The sequence below is a fragment of the Temnothorax curvispinosus genome, unplaced genomic scaffold (genome assembly GCF_003070985.1).
Source record: "Temnothorax curvispinosus isolate PA1 unplaced genomic scaffold, ASM307098v1 QBEX01008992.1, whole genome shotgun sequence".
NCBI classification, from domain to species: domain Eukaryota; kingdom Metazoa; phylum Arthropoda; class Insecta; order Hymenoptera; family Formicidae; genus Temnothorax; species Temnothorax curvispinosus.
The window spans coordinates 2530-29278 of record NW_020218772.1 but is presented as its reverse complement, the minus strand read 5'-3'; the positions used below and the strand labels follow the sequence as shown (position 1 = coordinate 29278).

Sequence of the window (26749 nt, the reverse complement as noted above, 5' to 3'; positions counted from 1 at the left end):
GCATAAATGTTTTACGATATATAAATAGCACATTCATAACATAAGGATGTATAATATAAATATATTTATAACATTTATCATAATTCTGAAGGTTTATTATAATTTCTTATAGATAATACTTGCTTGCATATTGTTATTAGACACGTAATAAATAAATGTAAAATATTTTATCTCTTTTTTTAATTTCCATAATTTATTAATGTTAATATATATTTACCCTATTTTTTTGTTAAAATATATTTTTTATGTATATTTGTTATAAATTATGTTTTATCGAGAAATATGGTATATTCCATCTATTTGACATTGGAAAAGATATAATTTACGCAACTCTTTCAGATGTTATTATTTGTCAGTTATTATTTAGATATCAAAGTATAGATATTAAATAATCAGCGCAATTGCGACAATTATTAATTAATTCTCTAACTTTTCATAAAATCAAATACACATATAAAGTTTAATACTTTCTTTGCTAAAACTTTCTTTGCCTAAAGCGTAATGTATTATAGCTGAAAAAAAATGCAATTTGATTAATATTCAAGAATATCAGATAATTGATATCCAAGATTGTTTTGTTTAAAGGTCGCGAAATAAACATCTATAATCGTTATCTTTTTAAATACTTGTGTTTAAATACTTATGTTTAAAAACGATTTTTAAATATAAGAATCACAAAAAGTCACGTTAACATATAACAAACTTGTAAGAAAAAATTGTATAAAGACTATAGATGGAGCAATTTATTCGCGCTATTTATATAGAGTGCAACAAAAAGGTTGTCCGTTACTTTAAGGGTGAATAGTATATCAAAATAATGAAAGAAATTCCTATAATCAACATAGGTCTGTAAATGATCTCTTACCGAGTTATGGGCATTACAACTTTTGAGCTTAAATTCGGCTTATTAATGGACAAAATATGTTTTAAGTTGTCAAAATACAAAAATTAAAGAAGATGTTCGTCTCCTCATGTTCGTCCTAACATGTTCAACAATACCAGGCGTATTACGTATTTCTGCACATCTTGTGCACGTTGGTACCGAACTGAACAAACCGAACAATATATTATTCATGCAAAGATGCCATTTTCAACATCTTCTTTAATTTTTGTACGTATTTTTACATCCTGTATACTTATCGTATACTGATAATCGCAATTTATTTACTTGATAATTATAATAACACATTGGTTGGACTTCTGAGTTATATATATTTTAAACACGAAAGAAAGATTGCTTTAAATACACTTAAAAGAATTAGATTATTCTAAATGTGCTATATTCCACTATCAAATATTGCGAATGTGTTGACATTCCTTTATAATATACTCTATTCTATAAAAAGATGTGTTATTTGTCAGACTTTTTTATCATCTCAAAGACAATGATCAATAAGCGCAGATTTTAATCATAGAACATAATGTAAAACTTGATTCGCGTGTTTGTTCAAATGTGATTGTTAAAAATATTACATTAGAGTTTTGCAATTATCAACAAAACAATTGCAACACTTTAATACAATCACATAATTTGTTTCATGCAATCGAACGGTTTTCCCGGCTTGCACGTCATAATCCACTATCAATTATTTCAAAACTTTGTTTTTTTATAACCTGTTATAAATGGTTTTATATGGTATTAAGTGTAATTTGATAAAATAAATTATGTGTATTACGTGGAAACTTTATCATTAATCTAGATTATCGCTGTAGATTAATTGGTTAATAGTCTGTCGCAAACAGTTGTAGTGATCCAATTAGTAATAAATGTCTTAAGCTCTAATCGATAACTTCTCTCAAGTAACTTTTTTTCCTCCGTATCTGTAATTATTGATTCGCACTAGCGCGTGACGCTAGCTTTTGTGCAAGCAAAGATACATGTGATAACATGGTTTTATATGAAAAAAAAATTATACCATCGTCATTGACCAATCTGTGATAAGATATCGATAATATGTTATAGGTAATCTCAACAAGGTAACGAAGAGCAAAACGCATTTAACAATCTCTCATTCGATCGAGAATTGTTCGCGCGACATGTTCATTTAGATACGTACTGTGAAAATCGGATACATTGATTGCCCGCGATAGACGTGTGACCAACTCTCTTTCTGTAACAAGCTTTTAGTCTAAACGTGAAATTGAAATATTAAGAAAAGTGAAATAATTATTCTTATACGCGGTATTTGTGAATATAATAAACTTCTACTGTACCAGATAGAGATACGGACATTTATTACATTGTGAAGTAAATTATAAAGCAGCCATGAGAAAACGACAATATTAGTCATAGCGAAAAAAAAACCTTTAGTGAAGGTAAGTGCTAATTTCTAAATATTCTTCAATTTTCAAAAAAGCATCGTGTTAATGACGTACAAGTTTATATAAGAAATATTAAAAGCGTTGAATCTTATAAGCAACATTTTCTACTCGATTCAATGTCTGTATATACCTTTTACAATTAGAGGTAAAGGATGGTATCTCTATTATTATGAATTGAGAGAAAACAAGGTTTAAAGTTTTAAATAAAAAAATACTATATCTTTTTAGATATAAAATAAATGTAACAACTTGATTTATTAAAGAAAGGTTACCCGGCCAATATTCGAGCAAAAAGAATTTTTAAATATTAGTTTATAGAATTGAAATTTAATAAAAATAAATATGTATATAAAGACAATTATTTACGTTTCGACCTACCTGGTCTTTATCGGAACGTTCTAATCGATAAAATTACATTAAAAGAAATAAATCACGCAAAAATATATATACCTAAAGTTATAAAGTTATAGTCAAAAATGCCTTGTTAGAGTCAAACACACGTGGTCAAAAAATGAATATTTCAGATTGCATTCCAGTGGCGCGACTCTCCCGAAAGCCTATACGGCCTTCCCAAAATCCACAAAAAAGATATCCCTCTTAGAATTATTGTATCCTCAGTTAATACTGTCGTTCATTCTCTAGCAGCTTCCCTACAAAAAATCCTCACCAATAGTTTTCCAAAACCTGCAAGTTACGTCAACAAGTTTTCACTTGTGCAACGATCTCTCAAAAATAAAACTCAACGATTCACAATCAGATGCGCTGGTGTCGCTTGATGTCATTTTATTATTTACGAACGTTCCTTTGGATCTTGCTATCGAGAACATAATTAAAAGGTGGGAATTTATTAAACCTAACACCAAGATACCACGCGATGAATTCATTTCTGCCGTAAAATTCATTATGTCCTCAACTTATTTTTTGTTTAACAACAAAATCTCTCAACATACGGATCATCTATGGGATCTCCGCTATCTCTAATCGTAGCAGATCTGGAGGAACGAGTAATTTATTCTCTGTATCTTAATTTACGGTTAGGTTAGATTATTTTAACAAAAACTGGAGATATGATTTTTTACCTCTAAAATACAGATACCTATATAGACGTAAAATACTTTTTTTTTTTAATTTTTTTTTAATTTTTTATTATACTCTTTTTATTAAATTTTTTCTTCTGCGGTAAATAATTAAGACAAATTAATGCGTCTAAATAAACATGATACGACATGGATATTAATACTGTGTACTTAGTCGATTGTTAACTAAATAAAAAAAGTAATTTACATATACTCATATGACTCTATATTTATACAGTTTAAAGAGATCAAGAAGATTATTTACCTTTTTAATGATGATCTTACGGGAACATTTGTTGCTTTGCACCCTAATCACATTACTCAGTGGAAACGTAGCAGATAAATCTCCGTTTTATGATGGTAATTCTATTTATATTTTATATTTGATATATGTATATTTTATAACAATTTATCTAAAAAGTATTTATGAAAAAAAATTGAAATATATAAAATGTTCTAAAATGTATAAAATTATATATTTACGAATAACGCGCGTTTTCTTCAATATATATCTGATAAAATAAACATTCTTAATTTTATAAAAGTTATGGGCATAAAGGTTTATATTGTTACAAAATTAAATTAAATGCCACACTAGTAGAAAATTTCATATCTTTGTACATATGATGTATGCATCTTTAAATTGGTGCGATTAGATTCCTGATTACTTTATGTGAAATTATACAGGGTGTCCCGAGGTTTATCCAAATACTTAGCCAAACTACTGAAGCATATATTTTACAAGTAAAATTAAGAAAAAAAATGTTATATGAAGTTTTATTAGAAATGCTTTATTAGAAAGTTATAAACAAATATTGAAACGAAACATAAAATGTAGGTAATAACGGATTTTCCATTGTGCAAAATATGAATAAAACGATTTAGTAACGCATTTTAAAATGGCATTTCTTTGCCTGACAATAGAAGCTTGACATCGATGTCATGCAAAACTTATTACAGTAGATACCTTGAGAATTTTGTTGTATTTCAGTAATTGAATTATTAATTCGTTGCATTAAATCTTCATGTAAAGACACTTTTGTACTGTAAACCTTATTCCTTTTTTTTACGTTCCGCGTAAGTAAAAATCAAGAAGTGTTAAATCTGGCAATCTCAAATGCCAGAGAACGATTGTTACCTATTTCTTATTCCGTTTCAATATTTGTTTATAACTTTGTAATAAAGCATTTGTAGCCAAACATATAACATTTTTTTGTTTCCACTTGTAGAATGTGCTCTCACAGTTTGGCGGATAAATGATAAATCCTGGAACACACATATTGTATAACCAATTTTGTCAGTTTTGCGACATATTTTTTAAATCAATTGTTTTGTATATACAACTTTTTGAGATAACTTATACGTAACATATTCTTTAGGTACACTTGCGCAAAATGAAGATTTGTCACAAAATGACGAATCCATCTACTACAGATTACCAACAAACATTAAACCCATTTCGTACGATATCAAGCTGATTCCGAATTTAGATAATTTTACATTTACCGGCTACGTAAAAATTGAAGCTGTGGTAGAAAATCGAACTGACAAAGTTATACTACATGTGGGAAACCTCAAAATCGAATCAGCGAATGTTCAGACATACTTGCCTAATCCTGCGACTGTGTATGACAATGTTACTGAAAAATATACTATCAATCTCCCCAACATCGTCGAAAAGGGTAAAAGGCTAACAATTAGCATGGGGTATAATGGAGTCTTATCTGATAACATGATTGGATTTTATAGAAGTTCTTACTTCGACAAAAACGGACAGATTAAGTAAGTGATACGTCGATATGCAAATTTTTCATGACAAAAGAAATAAAAAATACTATATGAATATTATGATCACGAGTAAAATATCATGATGGTTCCTAATACGAATTTTTTTGCTTAAAACCATAGATGGCTAGCTGCAACACAGTTTCAAACAACACACGCGAGACATGCCTTCCCATGCTTCGACGAGCCGAGTTTTAAAGCAAAATTCACGATCCGTATAGCAAGAGACGACAAGTATAAGTGCCTCAGTAATATGAAATTGGAAAAATCTGAAAGACTGTAAGTGTCAAAAAACCGTGTAACTATCAATGTACTACTCTCCAGAATGAGCTTTTTAACTTGGCTGTTAGGTGAAAAAAATGCTTATGGGTCAAAAATGCTTTTGACACAAGAGTTAATAAAATTATTTAAAAAGTGCTTTCTGGGGGTTTATTGATTCGCTGAATCTCTAAAACTGAGATCAAAATGGCGGAAAAATTTATAAAAATTTTTATAAATTAATTTTTATAAATTTTTTGGCCGTCATATTAAATTTGTCATTTAAAATTAACAAATTTCAATTTTAAAACCGGAACCAGCGGCTTCAAAAATTTCTTCAAACTTTTTATGCAATTAAACTATATTTTGTATTTTTTGCTCATTATGTTGAATTCTTAAATTTTTATTTTGAATTTAAAATTAGCGGTTTTAAAAACTTTTGAATATAAATTTTTATGCAAATCAAACAATTTTTTGGATTTTTGGTCCACCAAGTTGAATCCGCCAAAATTTCGCAATTTTGATTTCAGATTTGCAGTCAGCTATCCCAAAAACTTAAAATAGGTTCTAATTACTCAGTTAAAAGTATCTTTTCTTGAATGAGCGATTTTTTTCATTATGTCCTGGCCAGTTTTTTTTGTGGATATTTTCGTCATTAAGAGAAGGGGTTAATGCATTCATGATACATTTGCCTTTAAGGAAACCGGGAGCCAAGATCTGGGATATCTTCAAGGAAAGCATCCCAATGTCCACATACTTAGTGGCCTTTGTCATTTCGGAATTCAGTTCTCTTGGAAGTGATTCATTTAAAGTATGGTCCAAACCGTCCACTATTAATCAGGCTGAATACGCTTTGACAATCGGCAAAAAAGCACTCGAACTATATCAGAAGAAATTTAACGAAAGTTATACCCTGGAAAAAACGGACATGGTGGCCGTACCTGACTTTGCAGCCGGGGCCATGGAAAATTGGGGATTGGTGACGTATCGCGAGAGTCGAATGCTGTACGACAAGAAAGAATCGTCGGCGACAGCGCAGCAGAGCGTGGCTTCCGTGATCGCTCACGAGCTCACGCACATGTGGTTCGGCAATTTGGTGACACCAGAATGGTGGAGCTACCTTTGGCTCAGCGAAGCGTTCGCCAGATACTATCAGTACTTCGGTACCGCGGAAGTAAGAGCAATATTCAGGACTTTTAGGCAACCTTCACACGTAAAATATAACGAAAATATAATTTTCAAAAGAAAATTTAAACTTAGATAATAAATTTGAGTCATTTTTCTTACAATTTTAATTTTACACGATTTACTTAATCATAAATTGATATTCTGAAAAATAAACGAATGATCTTGTTGATGTCCACAGCAATATCAATTCTTAATAAAAAATGTAAAAGAATCTTATTTTTGGCACATTTTTTCAACGCTTTTTACATCTTCGCAAAAATTGCATTAATAAATCTTGCTTTCTTTATGCTAATAAATAATTTTTATTTCGCATAGCTCGAACCAAAATGGAATATGGAAGATCAATTCGTGGTGGAGCAACATCAATCTGCATTAATCGCAGACGGTCTTGAGTCTTCTCTTCCAATGACTCGGGAGGTTTCTAGTAAATCGCATGTCGCGGGAATAGCAGATACTATTACCTACAACAAAGGAGCCAGTATTGTCCGTATGATGAACCTTGTGTTCGGAAATGATGTTTTCGAAGACGCATTACGCAGCTACATACAAAACAAGTAAATATTACAGCAGACTGTAATTATTTGTATTTTAAATACAATTAATTAATTGCTCAAAAATGCTCGATTTTAAGATATCTATATAATAATCTTTGAGAATAATACATTAGATAACTCATAAAAGCAACTAATGTAATATTAGTAAAAGAAACTAGTATTATTTTAATTAATAATATTAAATTTTTAATATTATTTTCATATTAAATTGACATCCTAACATTATTTGATAATGCAAGAAACTTATTTATTACTGTTTGATTATAAATATTGTATAAATTAAAGACATTTTAAATTACCGATCTTTTTATATGAAATCATATCTTTCTCTCGATACACAATCGAGAGCTTATGTTACAAACATAATATATTTTCTAGCAAAGAAAAAGGATTAGGTAATCCGGATGCTTTATGGATAGCGATAAAGAGTCAAACAGATAAATTAACGAATCCATGGCAAAAGATTGATGTAAAAAAAGAAATGGATACTTGGACTACAAAAGCCGGATATCCCGTTATATCAATCGCCATTAATGACAACGGAATATTTAATATTACTCAAGAACGTTTTCTTCTGAGAAACTTGTATAATACCACTACGGATATCACTTGGTCTGTCCCGCTCACGTTTGCTACACAAAGCAAATCAGATTTCACTAACACGATTCCAAAGTATTGGCTGACTACCAAAAAAAGCACCGCAAATCTCAAAGTTAACCCGGAAGATTGGGTCATATTCAACGTTCAATCATCGGGTTGGTACCGAACAGTGTTTTTAGTCACACAAGAAAAATTTACAAAACTATGTATTATAATAATATGTCTAATACGCGTTATTAGACAATTATCGTACGTTTTAATGATTAAATTGTTATTTATTGATAGGATAAATTATATTAAAATATATATATATATACTATATATTATATATTATATATATATATATATATATGTATATATATATTTTTTTTTTTTTAACAAAACGATAATTTTGCGTATATGTTGATAAAAACATTAAACAAAAACTTTTAGAATTAATATCATAAATTCTAGATAATTTATATATAAATATATTTTATATAAAAACTGATAAAATAATAATTTTGATATTTTTATTACAGGCTTTTATCGTGTAAATTATGACAAACGCGGATGGCAGAAAATTATCAATATCTTAAAAACCAAAAATCTGAATGAAATTCATGTACTAAATAGAGCCGCCATTGTAGACGATCTGTTAAATTTGGGTAGAGCAGGGTATCAAAATTACGATATGATTTTGGATGGATTACTTTATCTTCAAAGAGAAACAAATTACCTGCCCTTTAAAGCAGCATTCAATGGTTTGGAATATCTAAAGAAGCGATTTACTGGATATAATCTGGAACATTCCTTACTTAAGGTTTCGTTATTTTGTTTTCGTTAATTAAGTATACAACACAAATTTATACATAATTTAAAAACCAGACATGATCTTATGTCACTAGACTATCACTATCACTATCCACATTGTCTATCATATAAATGTTTTAAATTAATTTACAATTAATATTTTCTTTTTATAAAATTATTTAAATACACATACTTAAACAGTTAGAATTCCAAGATATTTATATAAATTCAAGTCATAAGAAAATAACAAATCTATTATATGTATATAATTTTATAACCCTATTCGTTTTATATTTCTAGATGTATGTTTTGTCTCTTATCGACAATATAAACGTTAAGATAGGATATGAAGATCGTGAAAAAGATGACAGGTTAACGGTTCTGTTACGACGAGAGGTGAATAATTGGCTCTGTAATTTCGACGATAACGAATGTGTAAGGATTTACACAGATAAATTTAAACAGTGGAAAGCAAAAAAAGCTAATTCCCGGTAAGAATATGCAAGCATTCTCTCAGTTCTATTGAAATCTCTACAGTGTACATATTATGTGACATACACAGTAAAATTCAAGTACTTACCCTCTAGTTTCTTTATGATATACATATAAACTTTTTGCTTTTATTTATCTTATAAAAAGTTAAAATATCCCAACTTTTACGTGTAATTAAAAAAATTGATTATAATTCTTAAAAAATAATTTATTATAGTCTAGCTAATGTCAGATTGTTTAATATTCAACAGTATCAAGCCAAATGAAAGAACCACAGCGTACTGCGTAGCCATAAGACATGGAACTTCTGATGACTGGGAATTTTTGTGGAAGGAATATTTTAATTCTAATCATGCGGCCGACCAGACAGTGATTCTAAACGCTTTGGGATGCAGTCAGAATAAAGCAATCCTAGAAAAGTAAGGTTTGATATACTGATATGAAAACAATGTTCAATATATATGTATATGAATACTTATAATATTTGTATAAAAAGTACTGTTGTTACAAGATAGCAAAATAAAGACACAACACTTATTGTAGATAATAAGCCATTTAGAAGTAGTTTAAACGTTTTCTAATTTGATGTATAAAATTAAAGACAAAATATTTACATTAATAATGTATTTATAAAAGAATTTAAATTTTTTAACACCAGTAAGTTTGGATTGTGTAATTGTAGCTATAATTTGGATAAAGGAAAATAGCGGTACGACATAATTATCATGCAGATATTGTATTGTGTAGTACATAATGTTTAAAAATTAATTATTATTATTTTTGTGCAGATATCTAAAATATGCCATTACCAGTTATGAAAAAAGTCGAATTCGTAAACAGGACAGCACGACTGTCTTCGCCGCCGTTTATAACTCTGGCCTGCTTGGCGCCGAATATGTTCTTGACTTTGTTGAAAAACATCACAAAGAAATGGAAGCATAGTAAGTCACCATTATAACATATAGTAATCGTGCGATGTATCAATATTAATTTACAAAGAAAAGTAGATGATGCAATTAATTATTATTCGAGACACATTTATAAATTAATGCAAAATATTAACATTGAACTAATGTATATTAATACAAATTACGCATAATTGCATAAAATATATTTCTTTAAATTCTTTTGGACTATACAAAATTTTAATTTAATTAACTACTTAAATAAATAATATCAACGGGTGCATATAAAAAAATTATTTCTTTGATTTACAAGTATGCTATTTTCTCTTTCAGTTACGGAGGACAGGGTACAATAGCCACAATCCTCGATGGAGCATCGCAGCGTCTCTCTACCATCGAATTAGTAAACAAATTTGAAAAACTCATAAACAACCATAAGGCGGACTTCGCGTCAATCCAAAAGTCTCTGGAGTCCTCTTTAAGAATCGCAAAGTACGAATTGCAATGGTATAGGAGCTATTCGCCATCTATAATTCGGTGGCTACAAGTACGTGACAACATCGCGCATCGCCTACCCACGAATATAAGTCCCAAAAGATATATCATTTCCGTCACGCCTTATCTCGAGACTGGGAATTTTACCGTCGACGGAAAGGTGACGATCGAAGCTGACGTTAAGCAACCGACAACTCAGATCACTTTGCACTCGTCGGAAATTACATATCAAGATATAAGCGTGAAGGCCAATCAGAAAGAAGTGAAGGTTCTTAAGAAGAAGTTAATAGACCGTTATGACTTCTGCGTGATTTATCTGGAACAAGAAGTAACCGCTGGAACGAAATTGACCATCGATATCAAATACACGAGTAATTTGAATCCGCCGGAGCATCGTGGCTTTTACAAAAGTTCTTACGTGAATGAGAAGGGAGAAACGAGGTAATGTTAAACATTATTGCTTTCACTTAAAATTTGCGTCATGTAAATTAGCAGTAAATACTTTCGAATCCTTTATGTTTTAAGGAACTTGTGCTTTCATAAAAATGCCGAAAAAAACTTTTAGAAACTAATGCATTTACTATCATTGCATTTATGTAATAATAATGTTTCAACAATCAACAATAATTTTATCTTAAATTTTCAATCGCCACTTTTATATCAAAAAAGTAAAAAGTAGAAAGAGATATAACATATAAAAAGTATAAAAAAATATTTTTTCTATAGCTCAAATTCTTGCATTAAAGATAATTAAATGTGAATTGCTTGACGTATTAGATGGCTCGCAGCCTCGCACTTAGAACCCGTTGGCGCCAGAAGAATGTTCCCTTGCTTTGATGAACCAGCGATGAAAGCAATCTTCACCGTTCAAGTTAGCGTGCCGTTAGATTACGAAGCCATCAGTAATACGATCTGGCGGGAGATAATAAGAGGGTATGTATAGATTCGAATATATTTCTTAAGGAGAATTTAATTGAATACTCTCTTTTTCACAACTTTTTAATCAATTGCAAATATTTTACTTTGGTATTATAATATTATTGTCCCTTCTTGTCTCTCCAACAAAAAGAATCAAATTTGATAATTTAATCTGATATACTTACAAGGGAACGGTTGGAAGTGTCCCTACCCGATTTGGATGCGCTTTGGATATGTTGTTGAGCATCAAAAAATATTAGACACGTATTTTTTTTGCGGCGTATCTCGACGTTTAAGGGTTGAAACAATTCCTCGAAAATAACGGACTTTATAATTTTTAGCTAATATCTTCGAAAATATAAGGCGTATGAAAAAGAGTTTTATACAAAAGGTTTATGGTCTTTTGTGCTCTTTACAATAGCGTAATCACATTTTTCAGATGTCAAATTTTTTAATTTAACCCCACACCCACCTATTATTTTTGTCGAGATACGCCGCTAAAAAAAAATACGTGTCTAATATTTTTTGATGCTCAACAACATATCCAAAGCGCATCCAAATCAGGTAGGGACACTTCCAACCGTTCCCTTGTTAGTATTTCTTGATACAAAAATATGCTTCAAAGATATTATATTTTAAATAGCGTAAACATGACTCTTAAACAAATATTACAGTGTTTACAATAGAGTGTACCATTTGCCATTGTGAGAGTAAAATTACATGATTTTTATAAATCTCATCGAATCGCAAAGATTAAAATCACACCTTAACAAATTGTTGCAGTGGTGATCGTCATTTGTACATTTTCTTTGACTCAGTACTGATGTCGACGTATCTAGTGGCACTTGTCGTTTCCGATTTTGAGTCTAAATCTGTAAAAGTGAAGGAAACTGAATTGGCTGTATACGCACGTCCCAACGCCATTAATCAAACCGATTACGCTTTATCCGTAATGTCTCCGTTGTTGAACTTCTTCGAGACCACGTACAAACAGAAATATCAGCTCAATAAGCTCTTTATGGCTGCTCTACCCGATTTCGGAGCGGGCGCGATGGAGAACTGGGGCCTTTTAACATACAAGGAACCGTATATGTTGTATGACGAGAATCACTCGCCGGTCACAAACAAGCAGGACATCAGAAACGTGATTGCTCATGAAATCTCTCATCAGTGGTTCGGAAATTTGGTCAGCCCTCTGTGGTGGAAGTATCTGTGGCTAAACGAGGGATTTGCCAGATACTTCGAATATCACGCTCCCGCTCGTGTACGTAACTGAAACACTCCATCGATGTAATGCCGATTGACAAACTCGCGAAATTTAAATCTTTCATACATCACCATTAATCTGGCGACAAGTTTTTAAGAAGAGAGTCTAAAATCTTTTTAGGTCACAAACATGAAAATTACACATATTTTTCTACTGTATATATGCAGATTAATATATATAAAGAAATAAATAATGAAATATAATAATGAATTAATATATATATAAAGAAATAAATATTGAAATAAGAGCGCTAGTTTAATAATAAATTTATTATTCGCATTTTAGGCATTTAACGACAAGACGTTGGAATCACAATTCGTGGTGAACGAAGTACATTCTGCTTTCAGAGCAGATAGTTCCAAATCTACACATCCCATGAGTCACGATGTAACAACTGTTCGTGAAATTCGAAGCATATTCGATACAATCACTTACGATAAAGGTGGTACCATATTGAGAATGGTCGAAAAAACATATGGAACTGTAGTATTCAACAACGCATTAATTGACTATCTTAATAAACGGTATGTAAAGATAATGTTTATCTTAGAGACTACAGCGATATTTCTTTTATTAGTTTATTTTATCAAAAGAATTAATTTTAATTAAGTAAGTGCAAGTGAAAGAATAAAAATTATTTGTGACATTTATTTAAAAATACGAGGAAATATAGTTCTAATTCTTAAGATACATAATGACTTTAAATTTTATCTTATGTCTAAACGGACATGTTTGTCAAGAAAAAGAAATCACTTCTTGTTTAATTTCTTAGGCAATACAACGTTGCCACGCCAGAAGATTTGTATGCATCACTTCAACTACAAGTAAATGAGAAAGGGATAAAAGACAATATCAAAGCCATCTTAGACACATGGACAACTCAATCCGGTTATCCTGTCGTTAAAGTCAATGTTACAAAAAATGCTATACTTCTAGAACAAAACCGTTTCTTCTTTAAAGAAGAGGAGAATAATTCTGACAAGACTATATGGCACATCCCGATCCAATGGGCACAAATTCAGAATAGTGCAGACTACTTTGATACCAGGCCGAAATTCTGGTTGACGAGTAAAACAATAAATCACCCAATAAGAAACCCATCCAATTCACTTTTAATATTCAACACGCAGCAATCAGGTAATTAAGCGAAGCAAATTAAAAATTGGCACGAACTAGAAAGAATGATAAATATAATAAAATTATAATAAATAAACAATATTTAACAAATTTTAATAAACGCATCTGCGTTATTTGATGATATTCACTATTTTTATTCCAGGTTATTATCGTGTAAATTATAATAAGGATCATTGGATGAAAATAATTGATTATCTTAAAAATAAGGATATTCGACCAATTCACGAAACCAATCGCGCGGCATTAATTGATGATCTTATGAATCTTGCAAGAGCAAACTACATCGATTACAAAACTGTTATATCTGCTATAACGTATTTGGAAAGAGAAAATAATTATTTCCCTTGGCGCGCGTTCTTCAATAATCTGCCTTACTTGGACAACCGTTTTGCCGGACGCGATATTGAAGGCATATATAAAGTACGTACGTTAAAATTATAAAAATACGTGTATTATAATGAATATATTCTATATAAATTAAAAATTAAATTTTCTCATTATACTTTTTTAATTTATTACTAATACATAAATTACCGAAATTGTTATAATTTCTTTTATGTTCTATATAAAGAAAAATTATGTTAAAAGAGTTTAATTATTTCAAAATTTTATATTTATTTAGTCGAAAGTAATAAACTTTTCTTGTTTATATTTATTAATATAACTCTCAAACTTCTTTTTCTTTCTACTTGATAAATCAAATTCTATTTTAAACTGCAAATTCTACTTTAAACTTTTTGGGCGCCATTTAGTTTTCTTTAAGTTTATTTGTATAAAAAAAAATTTGCAAGTAATTTTACAGAAAAAAATGTATAATTTTTTTCAGAAATGGTTAACATCGTTAATAGAAAAACTTTACGCACGGTTAGGATTTGAGGATAACAACAAAGACGACGATTTAACTAAGATGTTAAGAATACATACTCGCAAATGGGCTTGTAAATTAGATGTAGCAGATTGTAAATTCTATGCTGCAAAATATTTCCAATTGAAGCAACATTCAAAAACGTAAGTCCAAAACCAAATTAAAATACATTTATTTCTTTGCTTGTCATAAAGCATGTAGAACTAATATGTAATTTTATTATTAATTTTTATTAATAATGATTAATATAATTAATATATATTGTTAATATAATCAATATTTTAGCATGTATTGATTATACAGTACGCAAGCCTCATGTGTATTTGTGTAAAAAGTATAGAGAAAAACAAAAACATAAATAAAATGCATGAGATTTATATAATATATAATATTGTATCAATTAGATTTTAATTATTAATTCTCTTACAGAATACCGCCAAATTACCGCGATGTCGTTTACTGCACAGCCATGAGAATGGACAAGACGAATAAAACTTACAACTTTTTATGGGAAGAGTACTTAAACAGCAAAGTGACCACAGATAAACTTGTAATTCTTAGTTCTTTGGCTTGTTCTGAAAACAAGGATGTTTTAGAAACGTAAGTATTGCAATATCCTTTTCATTGTTTGTATCGAGCTGTCATCGAAAGTATAAATTGATTGGCATCGGTGAATTACATTTACTATAATTATTTTATAAAATATACAATAACAAACATATGTTGTGTAGAAAATTGTACAAAGATGCAATTTATTTTGCAAATTTTCTAATATTTACGTTCACATATTTACGTTCAATGACTTCATGAGAAACAGACAATTTATTGAGTAGTTTTGAAGAAGATTTGCAGTGCTAGGCTAATTGTATTAATAATAACAAATTTATTTGTTTTTTATATTAAATCAAGGTTACTGCGGGATGCGGTCACAGAGAATTCAAATATTCGGTATCAAGATAGTGCAAAAGTATTCTCGAACGTTTACGATGCAAGTTTAACTGGTGTTGAAGTTGTCATGAAAGTGATTGAAACGAATTACGATGATATACTGCACCGACAGTGAGTAAATAATTATGCGCAATAATACAAATCATAAAATAATACAATGTAACATGCCATTTTCAATTACAGTTTCAATGATCATACAAAAATTGCAAACATAGTGAACGCTTTGGCAAGCAGATTATCTACTTATAATCTTTACGATCAGGTAATTTAATCAACTTCAAGTTATACATTTTAACTAATTTTAATTTACAATCAAAATTGCAAAAGAAACATCTCCAGTAAATTCTAAAAGATTTTTATAAAGAACAATATAATTAAATAATTTTTTCACATATGCATGCGGTACATATTTGATTAAATATTAAATTAAAAACAATTTAGGAATCACACAATTTTTCTGCTGCTATTACCGTATTTTATCAGATATTTTATAAAGCAAATCTTTAATAAATTTCAATTATATACTCGTTTAAAACTCTTGTCAACTAATCAATCAATATCTGTTCAATAAAATTACTTTTGACTCGCAGTATCAAAAATTACTCAAGTGGCTGACTAACAAAGAACCGGAATTCAAAAAATCCGTCGATTCCTATTTGGCAACGGCAAAATACGAGTTCGATTGGTACGAGAAAAAAGTGCCAGTAATTTTTGAAACATTGGACAATCTATTTCCAAGCAACACGTACCGCTTGCCGAAGACGCTTGCTCCAAAACTATACGACATATATCTCACACCCGACATGGAAGAAGGCGTCTTTGAAGGAGTGGTGAAAATACATATAACAGTTCGGGAAGATACTACGTTGATAGCTCTCAATTCTCACAAACTCAATATCTCAAGTATCACGATCTTCCGAAATGGCACGGAAATAAAAATGCTGAATTCTACAGAACATATTCCGCAGCAACTAAGGATATATTTAGCCAACTACGTACATACGAACGAGGAAATAATAGCGGAAATTCATTTTAACGGGATTCTAAATGACGATATGAATGGATTCTATCGCAGTTCGTATTTTGACAGGAACGGAGTGCAACAGTGAGTACAAATTATAAATAATTTTAACATAATACCTTGATATAATTTATCCAAAGAAAATAAAAGTTAGTTTCGTAATCTCACTTTTCAGCTTTCTAATTAAACTGTTATTAACTACGACTTAATATAAATGTTAATGCGCAAAAATAAAAGTATCCCATTAAATTAATTAGATCAGATTTTAATATTTAATTCGTTCATTTATTTTACAGTTGGCTGGCTACAACACAATTCGAGCCTACGTATGCTAGACAGGCTTTCCCCTGTTTCGATGAACCAGCATTTAAATCGAAATTCACAATTAACATTCAGAGGCTAAATCATTACAACTCGCGGAGTAATATGGAACTTAAATCAGAAACTAAAAAGTAAGTATGAATGAAAATATATTTAACAAACTTGGATATATATATATATATATTATATGCCTCGTATATACATATAGTTATCGAGTGTAAAAAGTACACGACAAAAAACATTTTGTCTTTGACGAGGAGTGGATTTCTATCTGTGCAAAATTTTTTGTATTAAATTTTTAACACTGGTGTTAATGTAACATATTGTCATTTGTTTTTATTAATTAACATATTGTGTTTATTTTGACTTTTCTGCATCAAGTTAATATTCAACGTTTCTAAGAGTTAAAATAACACAGTCTATACATAAATGCACGAATTCTTGGTAACGTATTTTATATATTAAAATAAACACCTATAAGTTGTGTTACTTTTCTCTCTATAAGAGTTTCCATCTGTTAAATCGACATTTTCTATGTTATACATTATAGAAAGATGTATTGCTGTTATCTGTTTGTTTGCAAGAAAAAGAGAAGAAAGAATAACATTAATGTAATAACATTTTATTTTAATTAAATTTTAACATTATAAATGTGTGAATTTAACATAAACTTTGTTTCTAGATAGCGTCCATGTGTTACAATCTTTTACATATTACTTATGTTATTTATTTACGTATTTGCCTTCTGCTAAATTAACATAAAAATTAAAGTGGATAAATTGGGACGTGTAAAATGTATTAAATTTAACACGAAATTTGTTTACTGAATACATAAAAGTCAGCAGCTTTATGTTATTACAATTATCTGTTACTTAGGAACGATAACTATATGTTGGACACATTCCACACTACCAGCGTTGATATGTCGACGTATCTGGTAGCGTTTGTTGTCTCCGAATTTAAATCTGTGGACAATCCTGAAAACGCAACTTTCAACGTATGGGGTAGACCGGAGGTCGTGGCACATGGAGAATATGCTCAAAATATTGGCGTGAAGCTTCTTGATGAGTTACAGAATATTACGGACATCGACTATCCTTTACCTAAGCTGGACTTGGTGGGAATTCCAGATTTCTCCATGGGCGCGATGGAGAACTGGGGTCTTGTTACTTTCCGGTAACATTGCTATTTTTCCTTAACGATTATATAAATCAATACCAGTCAAAAATCTTACATCGCTTATAGAAAAAAAAATCATTACTTTAATGAAGAAAGACGTACATAAGTGCTATAAAATTTAATTTTAGTATACTATTATTTTATGCTTTAATAGAAATATTTTGAGAAACAAAGATTTTAATGATTTAGTTGTTGATTTAAATATCATTGAGAGACTTATATAAAACGACGCAATTAAATCATTAAGATAGATAAACGTTATAAAATTTTATGACATTTATGTACGTCTTTCTTCATTAAAGTAACGACTTCCCTTTCCATAAGTGATGCAATATTATTCACCGGTACTGTACGTATATGTGTGTTATCTATCTACATTTTATATAATAAATTTCTCATATTGTATAAATAATGCGATGTCTTTAACAGCGAATACGGAGTTTTCTATAATAACAAAGAAGCTACATCCACATATGAAAGATACATAATCACCACAATAGCGCATGAACTTACTCACATGTGGTTCGGAAATCTCGTTACTTGCGACTGGTGGGATTATATTTGGCTCAACGAAGGTTTTGCACAATATTTCGAATGGTTTACATCTGATCGGGTGTGTAATGAATGATATTTGTATAAAAGAGAAGCTATACATTTTTCACCTCTACCACTAAATGGATCTTTGTTCTTCAAAATGCAACAATTTATTTTTCTTTAAAAAATCGAGAAATCAACTAACGCGTTTAATTCTCTTACTTTTAAAATTTGCTTAAATTTCTAAAAGAACTATAGTTTGCTATAAAGCAAAATTTTTCAAATAATACGTTAGAGAATACAAATATTATTGTAAATAACAAATACAATAATTTTCATTTGCATTACCTTCTTAGATACTCCCAGAATACAAATTCATGGATCAATTCGTGGTTTACGAGCTGCATCCTGCTCTGTCAATAGACGCTTCGATTTCAACACATCCAATGACAAATCCCGTTAGAACACCGGAAGAAATAGCTGGTGCCTTTGACGGTATCACTTACGGGAAATGTATGTATAATATCATATTATAACACAATAAATCAAGATACGTAACAAGATACGTAACATATTATATCATAATAATCAAAATCCCTAACACATAATATCGAGAGAATTCTTATTGCAAATATTCTTCACAATTTCTTATAAGTTTTATTCGCTGCTATAATAATATAAGATTCTATAAATAAAAAATATAAAATTATGCGAAACACAAAATTGTTATTATTATAAAATTTACTATTATAAATTTTTTATCCCAAAAGCAATTTATACTATAACGATGTTTTATTTTACAAGTACAAAGTATTTGATTACTAAGTTAAGTGCTTCTATATATATTCTTCTGTATTGATATTTGAAGTTTTCTCTCTCAATATTCTGCTAAACACTTTATATTTAATATTAAAATATTTATATGTATTTCAGCTGCTAGTGTCTTACGAATGATATTCAACGCATTCGACCAAGAAGCTCATATATTAGCACTCCGTGATTATTTAACAAAACAAAAGTATCGTACGGCACGTCCTACAGATTTATGGGAAAGCTTCGAGTCGTTTATATCGATACCAATTGGCAATAGAAACGCAAGCGTCGAGGAAGTCATGAACACTTGGACGAATCAACCGGGATATCCCGTCGTCAATGCTAAATTATCTAATTCCATATTAACGCTTACTCAGGTAGTATTATATATTTTTATTATATCGTTCTTCCGGCCTTTTCTTACACGTATATTTCTAAAATTCTATAAATCACTTTAACGTGTTTTGTTGCAGGAACGGTTCCTAGTAAATAGAAATACCACTGGCAATGAGTTTTATTGGATACCAATTGATATAGTCGTTCCATCCGACATGCTTAGTGAATATATTGATACTACTTTAAAGCACAAAGGATTGTGGCTAGGACCAAACCCTCTGAGAGTATATATTAATCCTATTAATGATTGGTTCATCGTGAATTACAAACAAACTGGCTTCTACCGTGTTAATTATGACACTTCTTCATGGAAAATATTAATTGCGAAGCTAAATAATAAAGGATTCGAAGCTATCCATGTCTTGAATCGTGCTCAAATTATAGACGATCTCTTTAACTTAGCTCGCGCTAATTACGTGGAATACGAATTATTGATGGACGCATCGAAATATTTGGCACAAGAGACACATCATTTGCCCTGGAAAGCATTCTTCAATGGCCTATCATTCATTTACAGAAGATTTGAACAGCAGAGTTCCCAGAAGGAGCTAAATGAATACGTTTTGAAATTATTATCTAATATGTATAACAGATTAGGATTCTCTGACCGCAATGATGATACGTATTTAGACAAATTAAATCGGGAAATAATTCTTCAATGGGCCTGCCAGTTAAATAAAACGGATTGTGTCAACACAGCTAAAAAACTATTTATGCAGTGGCGTAAGGATAATTCCGTACGGTAAGATTCCAACACACACAAGTTTCGATAAAATTATTAAATTGATACTAATTGTTTTAATCTTAAATATCTGATATATTTGTCCGTGTCGATTATCTCAGTCTATACAAGAATCAGGAGTTTCTATTTTAAATTAAAAACGTTATAAAATATACAACTTAAAATTAAACGCATGCTGAGAATGAAAATGTTACAACTTAAAATTATCTTGGAAAATTGTAAAACGGGGTTTAAAAAAGATTCTATAGAGAATTAGAATTATGAACTTATATTTATTAGAACTTAAATAATTATGTGCTGATTAAGAGATCCGAGAACCAAATTCGTCGGTGCATCTTAATGACCAAATTTGGAGTTTATTTCATTACGGAATTTCTTATTTTTATCTAACAAACTTTTCTTATTCATAGAATTCCAACTAATGCACGACCAGCAATTTATTGTACCGCAATAAAAGAAGGACAGACAGATGATTGGGAATTCCTGTGGAGTCAGTATCTACTGACGAACTTTGCAACAGAGAAGAAGATCATTATAAATGCGCTCGGATGCTCGACAAATGAGACGGTGCTCCAAAAGTAAGTTTCCAACCTGATAATATAATATATATAATGTAAACTATTTTAAACAAAGAAAACTGTAAAGTGTTACCCTTCCAGTTCGTTTGTTTAACATATAATTGATATATATATATATATATATATATATATATATATATATATATATAATTTAAAAACGTAAATTTAGAGAAGGGTTTTAACTCGCTTGATAAAATAATTGACTAAAAAATTAGCTATGTAATTAACTTAAATTTTTAACTTTTATCAGTAAGTGTATTTATAATGATGAAATTAATCTACTTTTCCGTATTCATATCATGGAATTAAAATTATAATGGTCATAATAATAATCTCTTTTGATCCCCGACTTTATAATCACTCGATGAATTCACAAGCAATTTGTTTAAATAGTTATTTAGAAAAAGCCATTGAAAAATACGATCCTGCCAGCGCTGCCATTCGACGACAAGATGTTTCAGCGGTATTTGCATCCGTGTACAACGCAGGTCCAATAGGAGTAAACGTTACCCTCAACTTTTTAACAACATATACCACAGCGTTGTACCAATAGTGAGTGTCATTACAGTACTATTTACTGTAATTGTACCAACAAAACTCTTACGTTTGTACGTTTTCGTTACAGTTTCGGAAGATGGGACGAAGTAGCAGATTTGTTCGTTAATGTGGCATCGCAGATATCAAGCGAGGATCAATACAAAACGGTAGGATTATTCAGAATTTTTTTTCAAAAAATTGAAAGTAAAAGAGCAAAAGAGCTTTAATTCCTAAAGAGAGAAATCAAAGATTTACTTTTGCATATTGTATATTAACTGAACTGCCTGTCAGTATCATAACTTTTAAGTATTTTATTACAAGTATTTTATACACTATTATCTAGCATATATACTAGTTATGTACTATTATTATTTAAAAAGTGTATTTCGCATAAAAAGTGCGACATTTATAAATCAGATAATATCATCAAGTAATATATATTAAATGGCAATGATGTATTATTCTTTCTTCTAGTTGGTGGACTTCGTTGTACATGATATAACTGTGTATCCTCCATCCATGAGAACGAAATTACTTTCCGCTGTCACTACTGTGGAAACCAACTTGTTCTGGTACAAAAATAACGGTCACAAAATTCAAAAATGGATATTGAGCATAAACCCTGAAATAGAACCAAAACCAGACAGTTCTACAAGGCTAGAGTCACTGAACATTGTTTTTACAACTCTCATTGCTTTAATAGCGTATCTTTTAAACTATTACTGAAAAATTAAATTTAACGGAAAATCATGATAATGAAGATTATTCTATAGCTTTCTATCACGCAAAATAGAAGGAAATATAGTATTCTAGATTCCGTGCTCTTTTATTTTGTAATTTATCCTTTTTAAAGCTAAGAAGAGCGAAGTTATATTTTCTTTATACAATATTTTAATGCAAAGAATTATATTTTTAATCAAACTTTGTAATTAGAAAAATAAATAAAATGGCATAAAATAAATTTAAGATTTATTACATAATATAAGTGATAATATAACAATTAAATAATATATAATATTACTTAGCTATAACATATTTGAAAGTTATTAAAATTTAATTTATTACATTATCCTATATAATTAACAGTACGAGTTACAATCCCTTCGTGTTCCTACCTCCCCGAAGTAATATGTACTCTATATGTATGTACGTATATATATTCCCCGCCTATCCATACTTCTATTATATTCATATTCCTACCTAAATATTTCGTATTCCTCATATTTCTATTTACCTAACGCGTTATTCCTGCCTACCCAAATTTATTAGTTTATTTAGTTTTATTATTATTAGTTTATTTTAGCAATATTAATTAGTCGCGACCGCGATTACCCGAAATTAAGGAAGTTCAGATTTTAAAAGAGAGTTTGAAAGATTTTAAGTTTACAATTAAGCTGGAGACGTCACTTTCCCGTCTCCGATTGCGCATACACATGTGCAAAAAATATTACCCTACCTTTATGCACATTATACATTATACACTAAATTGGTGGTGTTCAGCACCAACCTACCTTGTGTAGATCTTCTCTTCTTTGACCAGTTTGACCATATCATTTCATGGCCAAATCCATTCTGGCAAAGCCAGAGACAATAAGAAGGAATACGCCTTCTGTTGCCGCCTGATCATAGACGGCAGATGAGCGTAATGATTTTACGCTTTTTCCCAAGATGCGCGAAACACGACCGCGTCACGAAGGGCCATTTGTAACAAAATTAAATTAAGTAATTATAAAATTATTAGCGTTCAAAATCTACTTATTATCGTATATACTATAATTTACGCAAGTGATCATTTTCTCGATTAAGAACAAAAAAGATTTTATAATTAGTTAGGAGCTGTTAATTTAGAAAAAACCTTTTAATCAATCGCGTATATAATCCGAATAAATTCGACTACATTTTATGAATAATAGGAACTTTAATTTAAATCTAATATAACCCTACAGGACTTAAATAAAAATGTAAAATGTAAATAAATAACAATATTGATTAACGCAAACTGAAAAATCTAAGGCCCATTTTTTTCGATATCGTTTCGCATATCGAGTCTCACCTCAAAAGGGTGAGAAATACTTAAAGAATTAATGACATGAGATCCGAAAGAGATAATCAAGTTCCTGCACAATTGAGCTAATGTGAATACTTTATGCACTCGAGCAAACAATTTGAAATTTGATAGCTACATCTTATTACGATAATTATACTACTAAAAATCAAGTATGTATATTAACGCAAAATTAAGTAATCAAATTTAAATAAATTATTGCAGCAAATTTTCTGTTTCGCGAAACATTATTTATTAGATCTCACGTCATATCGCTTTAACTAGTATAAAAACCAGTTATCAATACATATAAATAGACTGTGAAAGCTTAGGCTAAAATTGGTGCGTTATAAAAAAAAATAATTTTAAATAATGATCGTACACACACAATTTTGTTAAATAGATTACGGAAAAAATATATTAAATAGATTGTATTATACATAACAATAAACGATTAAAATAATGCAAGGTACTTTTTATCTTCAATCGTGATATGTGCAGGTTAAAAGCATTTCTAAGCGTATATATTGCATTCTTGCACCAATTTATATAACACTTAATCCTGAAAGATATTGGGATGGAATTTACAATAACAAAATGTACGATAAATCAATTTATGTGATTTATCCAGGATTAAATGTGAAATCCTAATCTGACCCAGTCACTCCATTTTAAGGCAACGAATCTATGAAACGTAATATACGTAATAATTTATTGTAATAACTTGACATAGCGTCTCTGCAATATATTTGACGTAATTGTCACAAATTCATTACCCTAATAATCATAAAATTTTAATCATTACTCACCGACTGATGCGCAACAGCGGAGTTATTCTGCAACGTCGCTACGATGATTCTGTAACAAACAAATATAAAATCCGAATTAAAGCAGGATACAAAAGAGAGAGACAGTCAATATTTCAAAAACTGATTACTAAACACTAAATTTTATATTATTGTTTATTAAGCAAATTTAACAAAATAATCTTGTAATTTCTTAAGAATACTTTATCCATTGAACATATAAGCTTCTATAAAATTTCTAAAATAAAACTCTTTTTCTCTAACTTTTATTTTCTGAATAACTATCCGATTGAAAAGTAAATGACCCATCCGTATAAGATATAATATATGTATATTAGAGCGTGTCATTTTGGGGCAATTTTTTTTTTTATTTCACGAATATAGCATATATACTTCCAGGAAGGTAAAATAAGATACCTGTTAAATTTTTAAATATTAATATTAACAGATCACTCATCGCGATTTTTTATTTTTCATTTAGTAACATAGAAAAAATTGTATAACTATCTAACAAACAGTAATACAGCATTGCGCCACATAGATTTAAAGTTCAAAGTATAAACCTTAATATCGTCTAAATGGTTATATTTATGAAAAAAACATAAGAGACCTTTTTTGTAGATCGTTAAATTTTCTACAAAAATATGTATTGAGTATTTCATAATTTTTAATAGTCGATATGATATAAAATTCATAAGAAGCAAAAACAAGTTTTATAAAATTTATCAAACTTTAACTTTGAATATCTTTTGAACGGTTGAATTTATGAAAAAATGATAAGAGATCTTTTTTGTAGAGCGGTAAATTTACTACAGAAAATCTATGTGGCGCAATGCTGTATTACTGTTTGTTAGATAGTTATAAAATTTTTTCTATATTACTAAATGAAAAATAAAAAATTGCGATGAACGACCTGTTAATATTAATATTAAGAGCTAAAAATTTAACAGGTATCTTATTTTACCTTCCTGGAAGTATATATGCTATTTGTAAAATGAAAAAAAAAGTTGCCCCAAAATGACACGCTCTAATGTATATGTATAAATAAATTATATTTACCGCATGTTGCTCCGCCGGCGCCTGATGCCTCCTCCTAGGCCTCCACCTCCTCTCAGGCTGCATGCTCGGGATGTCAGCTACTGTTCCCTCGATGCGAAGATACTCCTTCCCGCGTGGATATTTTCTGTAACATAAATAATCGAATCGATTAAATAATTGTTACGCGCAAACATCTTATTCGTTATTCAATTTCATATTTTTTTAAATTACTATTGCAACACACAAATTCAAAATCCAACTTAGCGCTCGAATGACACACAATTAACATAAAAAAAACCTAATAATTTTACATGAATTACACGAATATGCTGTTCGTCTTTCAAAGGTAAGTACCAGGAATAAAAAATTAGGTATTTTATTTCCACGGAGAAATTTTTTCCGTAAACTTTCGTACAAAATGACAAACAAAAGTTTCCCTTTTTATTACTTATACAAATTATTCAGGTGCACTTGTACGAATCGTTCAACCAGGCGATTTACAAATAAACAAAAAAAAGAAAATTTAACAATTAATTCCAAAGTGAAGTTAACGAGTAATATATAAATTTTAAATAATATTCACCACAAGGTTGCTCCGCCGTAGCCCGATGCCTCCTGCGGCCGCCCGCGCCGCCACCCCTCAGGTCCCTCCATTTCTCACTATATAGCACAACCGTACACGTTCGACGCAACACTCGCGAAAGAGAGACTAATTACGATCGCGCGTGCTAATTACCAAAGTAACGCGCGACACTTTACGCATTCCCGGAGTTAATCAACGCGGGCTTTACTACATATCAAGAGAGACACGATTCGCTCGACATCGACGACGTTATTATGCTGGGGGGCTACACTATGCGCGTTTTCGCGAATCGCGCGGATTCGCGAAAACGCGCATAGTGTAGCCCCAGCCTTTACACAAAGTGGCACGAACGTTACGGCAGGAAGTGGGAAAGACTCGGAGAATCGCGGCCAACTTCGCGCGCCACCCGTTTTGTCTCCCGAGAAAAAGAATTGACGCGGGCGTCACGGGAGAGACGATCTCGTCCGAACATTCTTTCACTGTATATCACACACAAAAACTCGAATATAACTACACGTACGAATTAAGATTCGAGTTAGACACTCGCGGCACCGT

At 30.3% G+C, this 26749-nt stretch overlaps 1 protein-coding gene across 1 annotated transcript; it reads left to right on the top strand.

The window, feature by feature from the left end:
* Nucleotides 1–1997: 1997 nt before the first annotated feature.
* On the top strand, nucleotides 1998–22661 carry LOC112458548 (putative aminopeptidase-2). Its single transcript, XM_025022238.1, has 32 exons — nucleotides 1998–2316; nucleotides 3637–3758; nucleotides 4778–5180; nucleotides 5307–5462; nucleotides 6141–6615; nucleotides 6945–7183; nucleotides 7562–7938; nucleotides 8305–8585; nucleotides 8876–9066; nucleotides 9319–9486; nucleotides 9856–10008; nucleotides 10306–10908; nucleotides 11245–11400; nucleotides 12169–12649; nucleotides 12938–13176; nucleotides 13425–13789; nucleotides 13932–14209; nucleotides 14616–14797; nucleotides 15084–15254; nucleotides 15564–15713; nucleotides 15786–15864; nucleotides 16193–16707; nucleotides 16920–17075; nucleotides 17821–18120; nucleotides 18553–18736; nucleotides 19014–19170; nucleotides 19591–19847; nucleotides 19944–20608; nucleotides 21019–21186; nucleotides 21580–21738; nucleotides 21812–21890; nucleotides 22198–22661. Exons 2-32 carry the CDS (start codon nucleotides 3671–3673, stop codon nucleotides 22447–22449), a joined length of 8127 nt encoding a protein of 2708 aa, XP_024878006.1. The 5' UTR covers nucleotides 1998–2316; nucleotides 3637–3670; the 3' UTR covers nucleotides 22450–22661.
* Nucleotides 22662–26749: the final 4088 nt, after the last annotated feature.

Excerpts from the sequence above, each read along its gene's own strand:
- LOC112458548 (XM_025022238.1), top strand. The coding sequence starts at position 3,671 with ATGATGATCTTACGGGAACATTTGTTGCTTTGCACCCTAATCACATTA. Across the intron at positions 7,184-7,561 it reads CGCAGCTACATACAAAACAA|CAAAGAAAAAGGATTAGGTA; the intron begins GTAAATATTACA and ends TATATTTTCTAG. Across the intron at positions 9,487-9,855 it reads AATAAAGCAATCCTAGAAAA|ATATCTAAAATATGCCATTA; the intron begins GTAAGGTTTGAT and ends ATTTTTGTGCAG.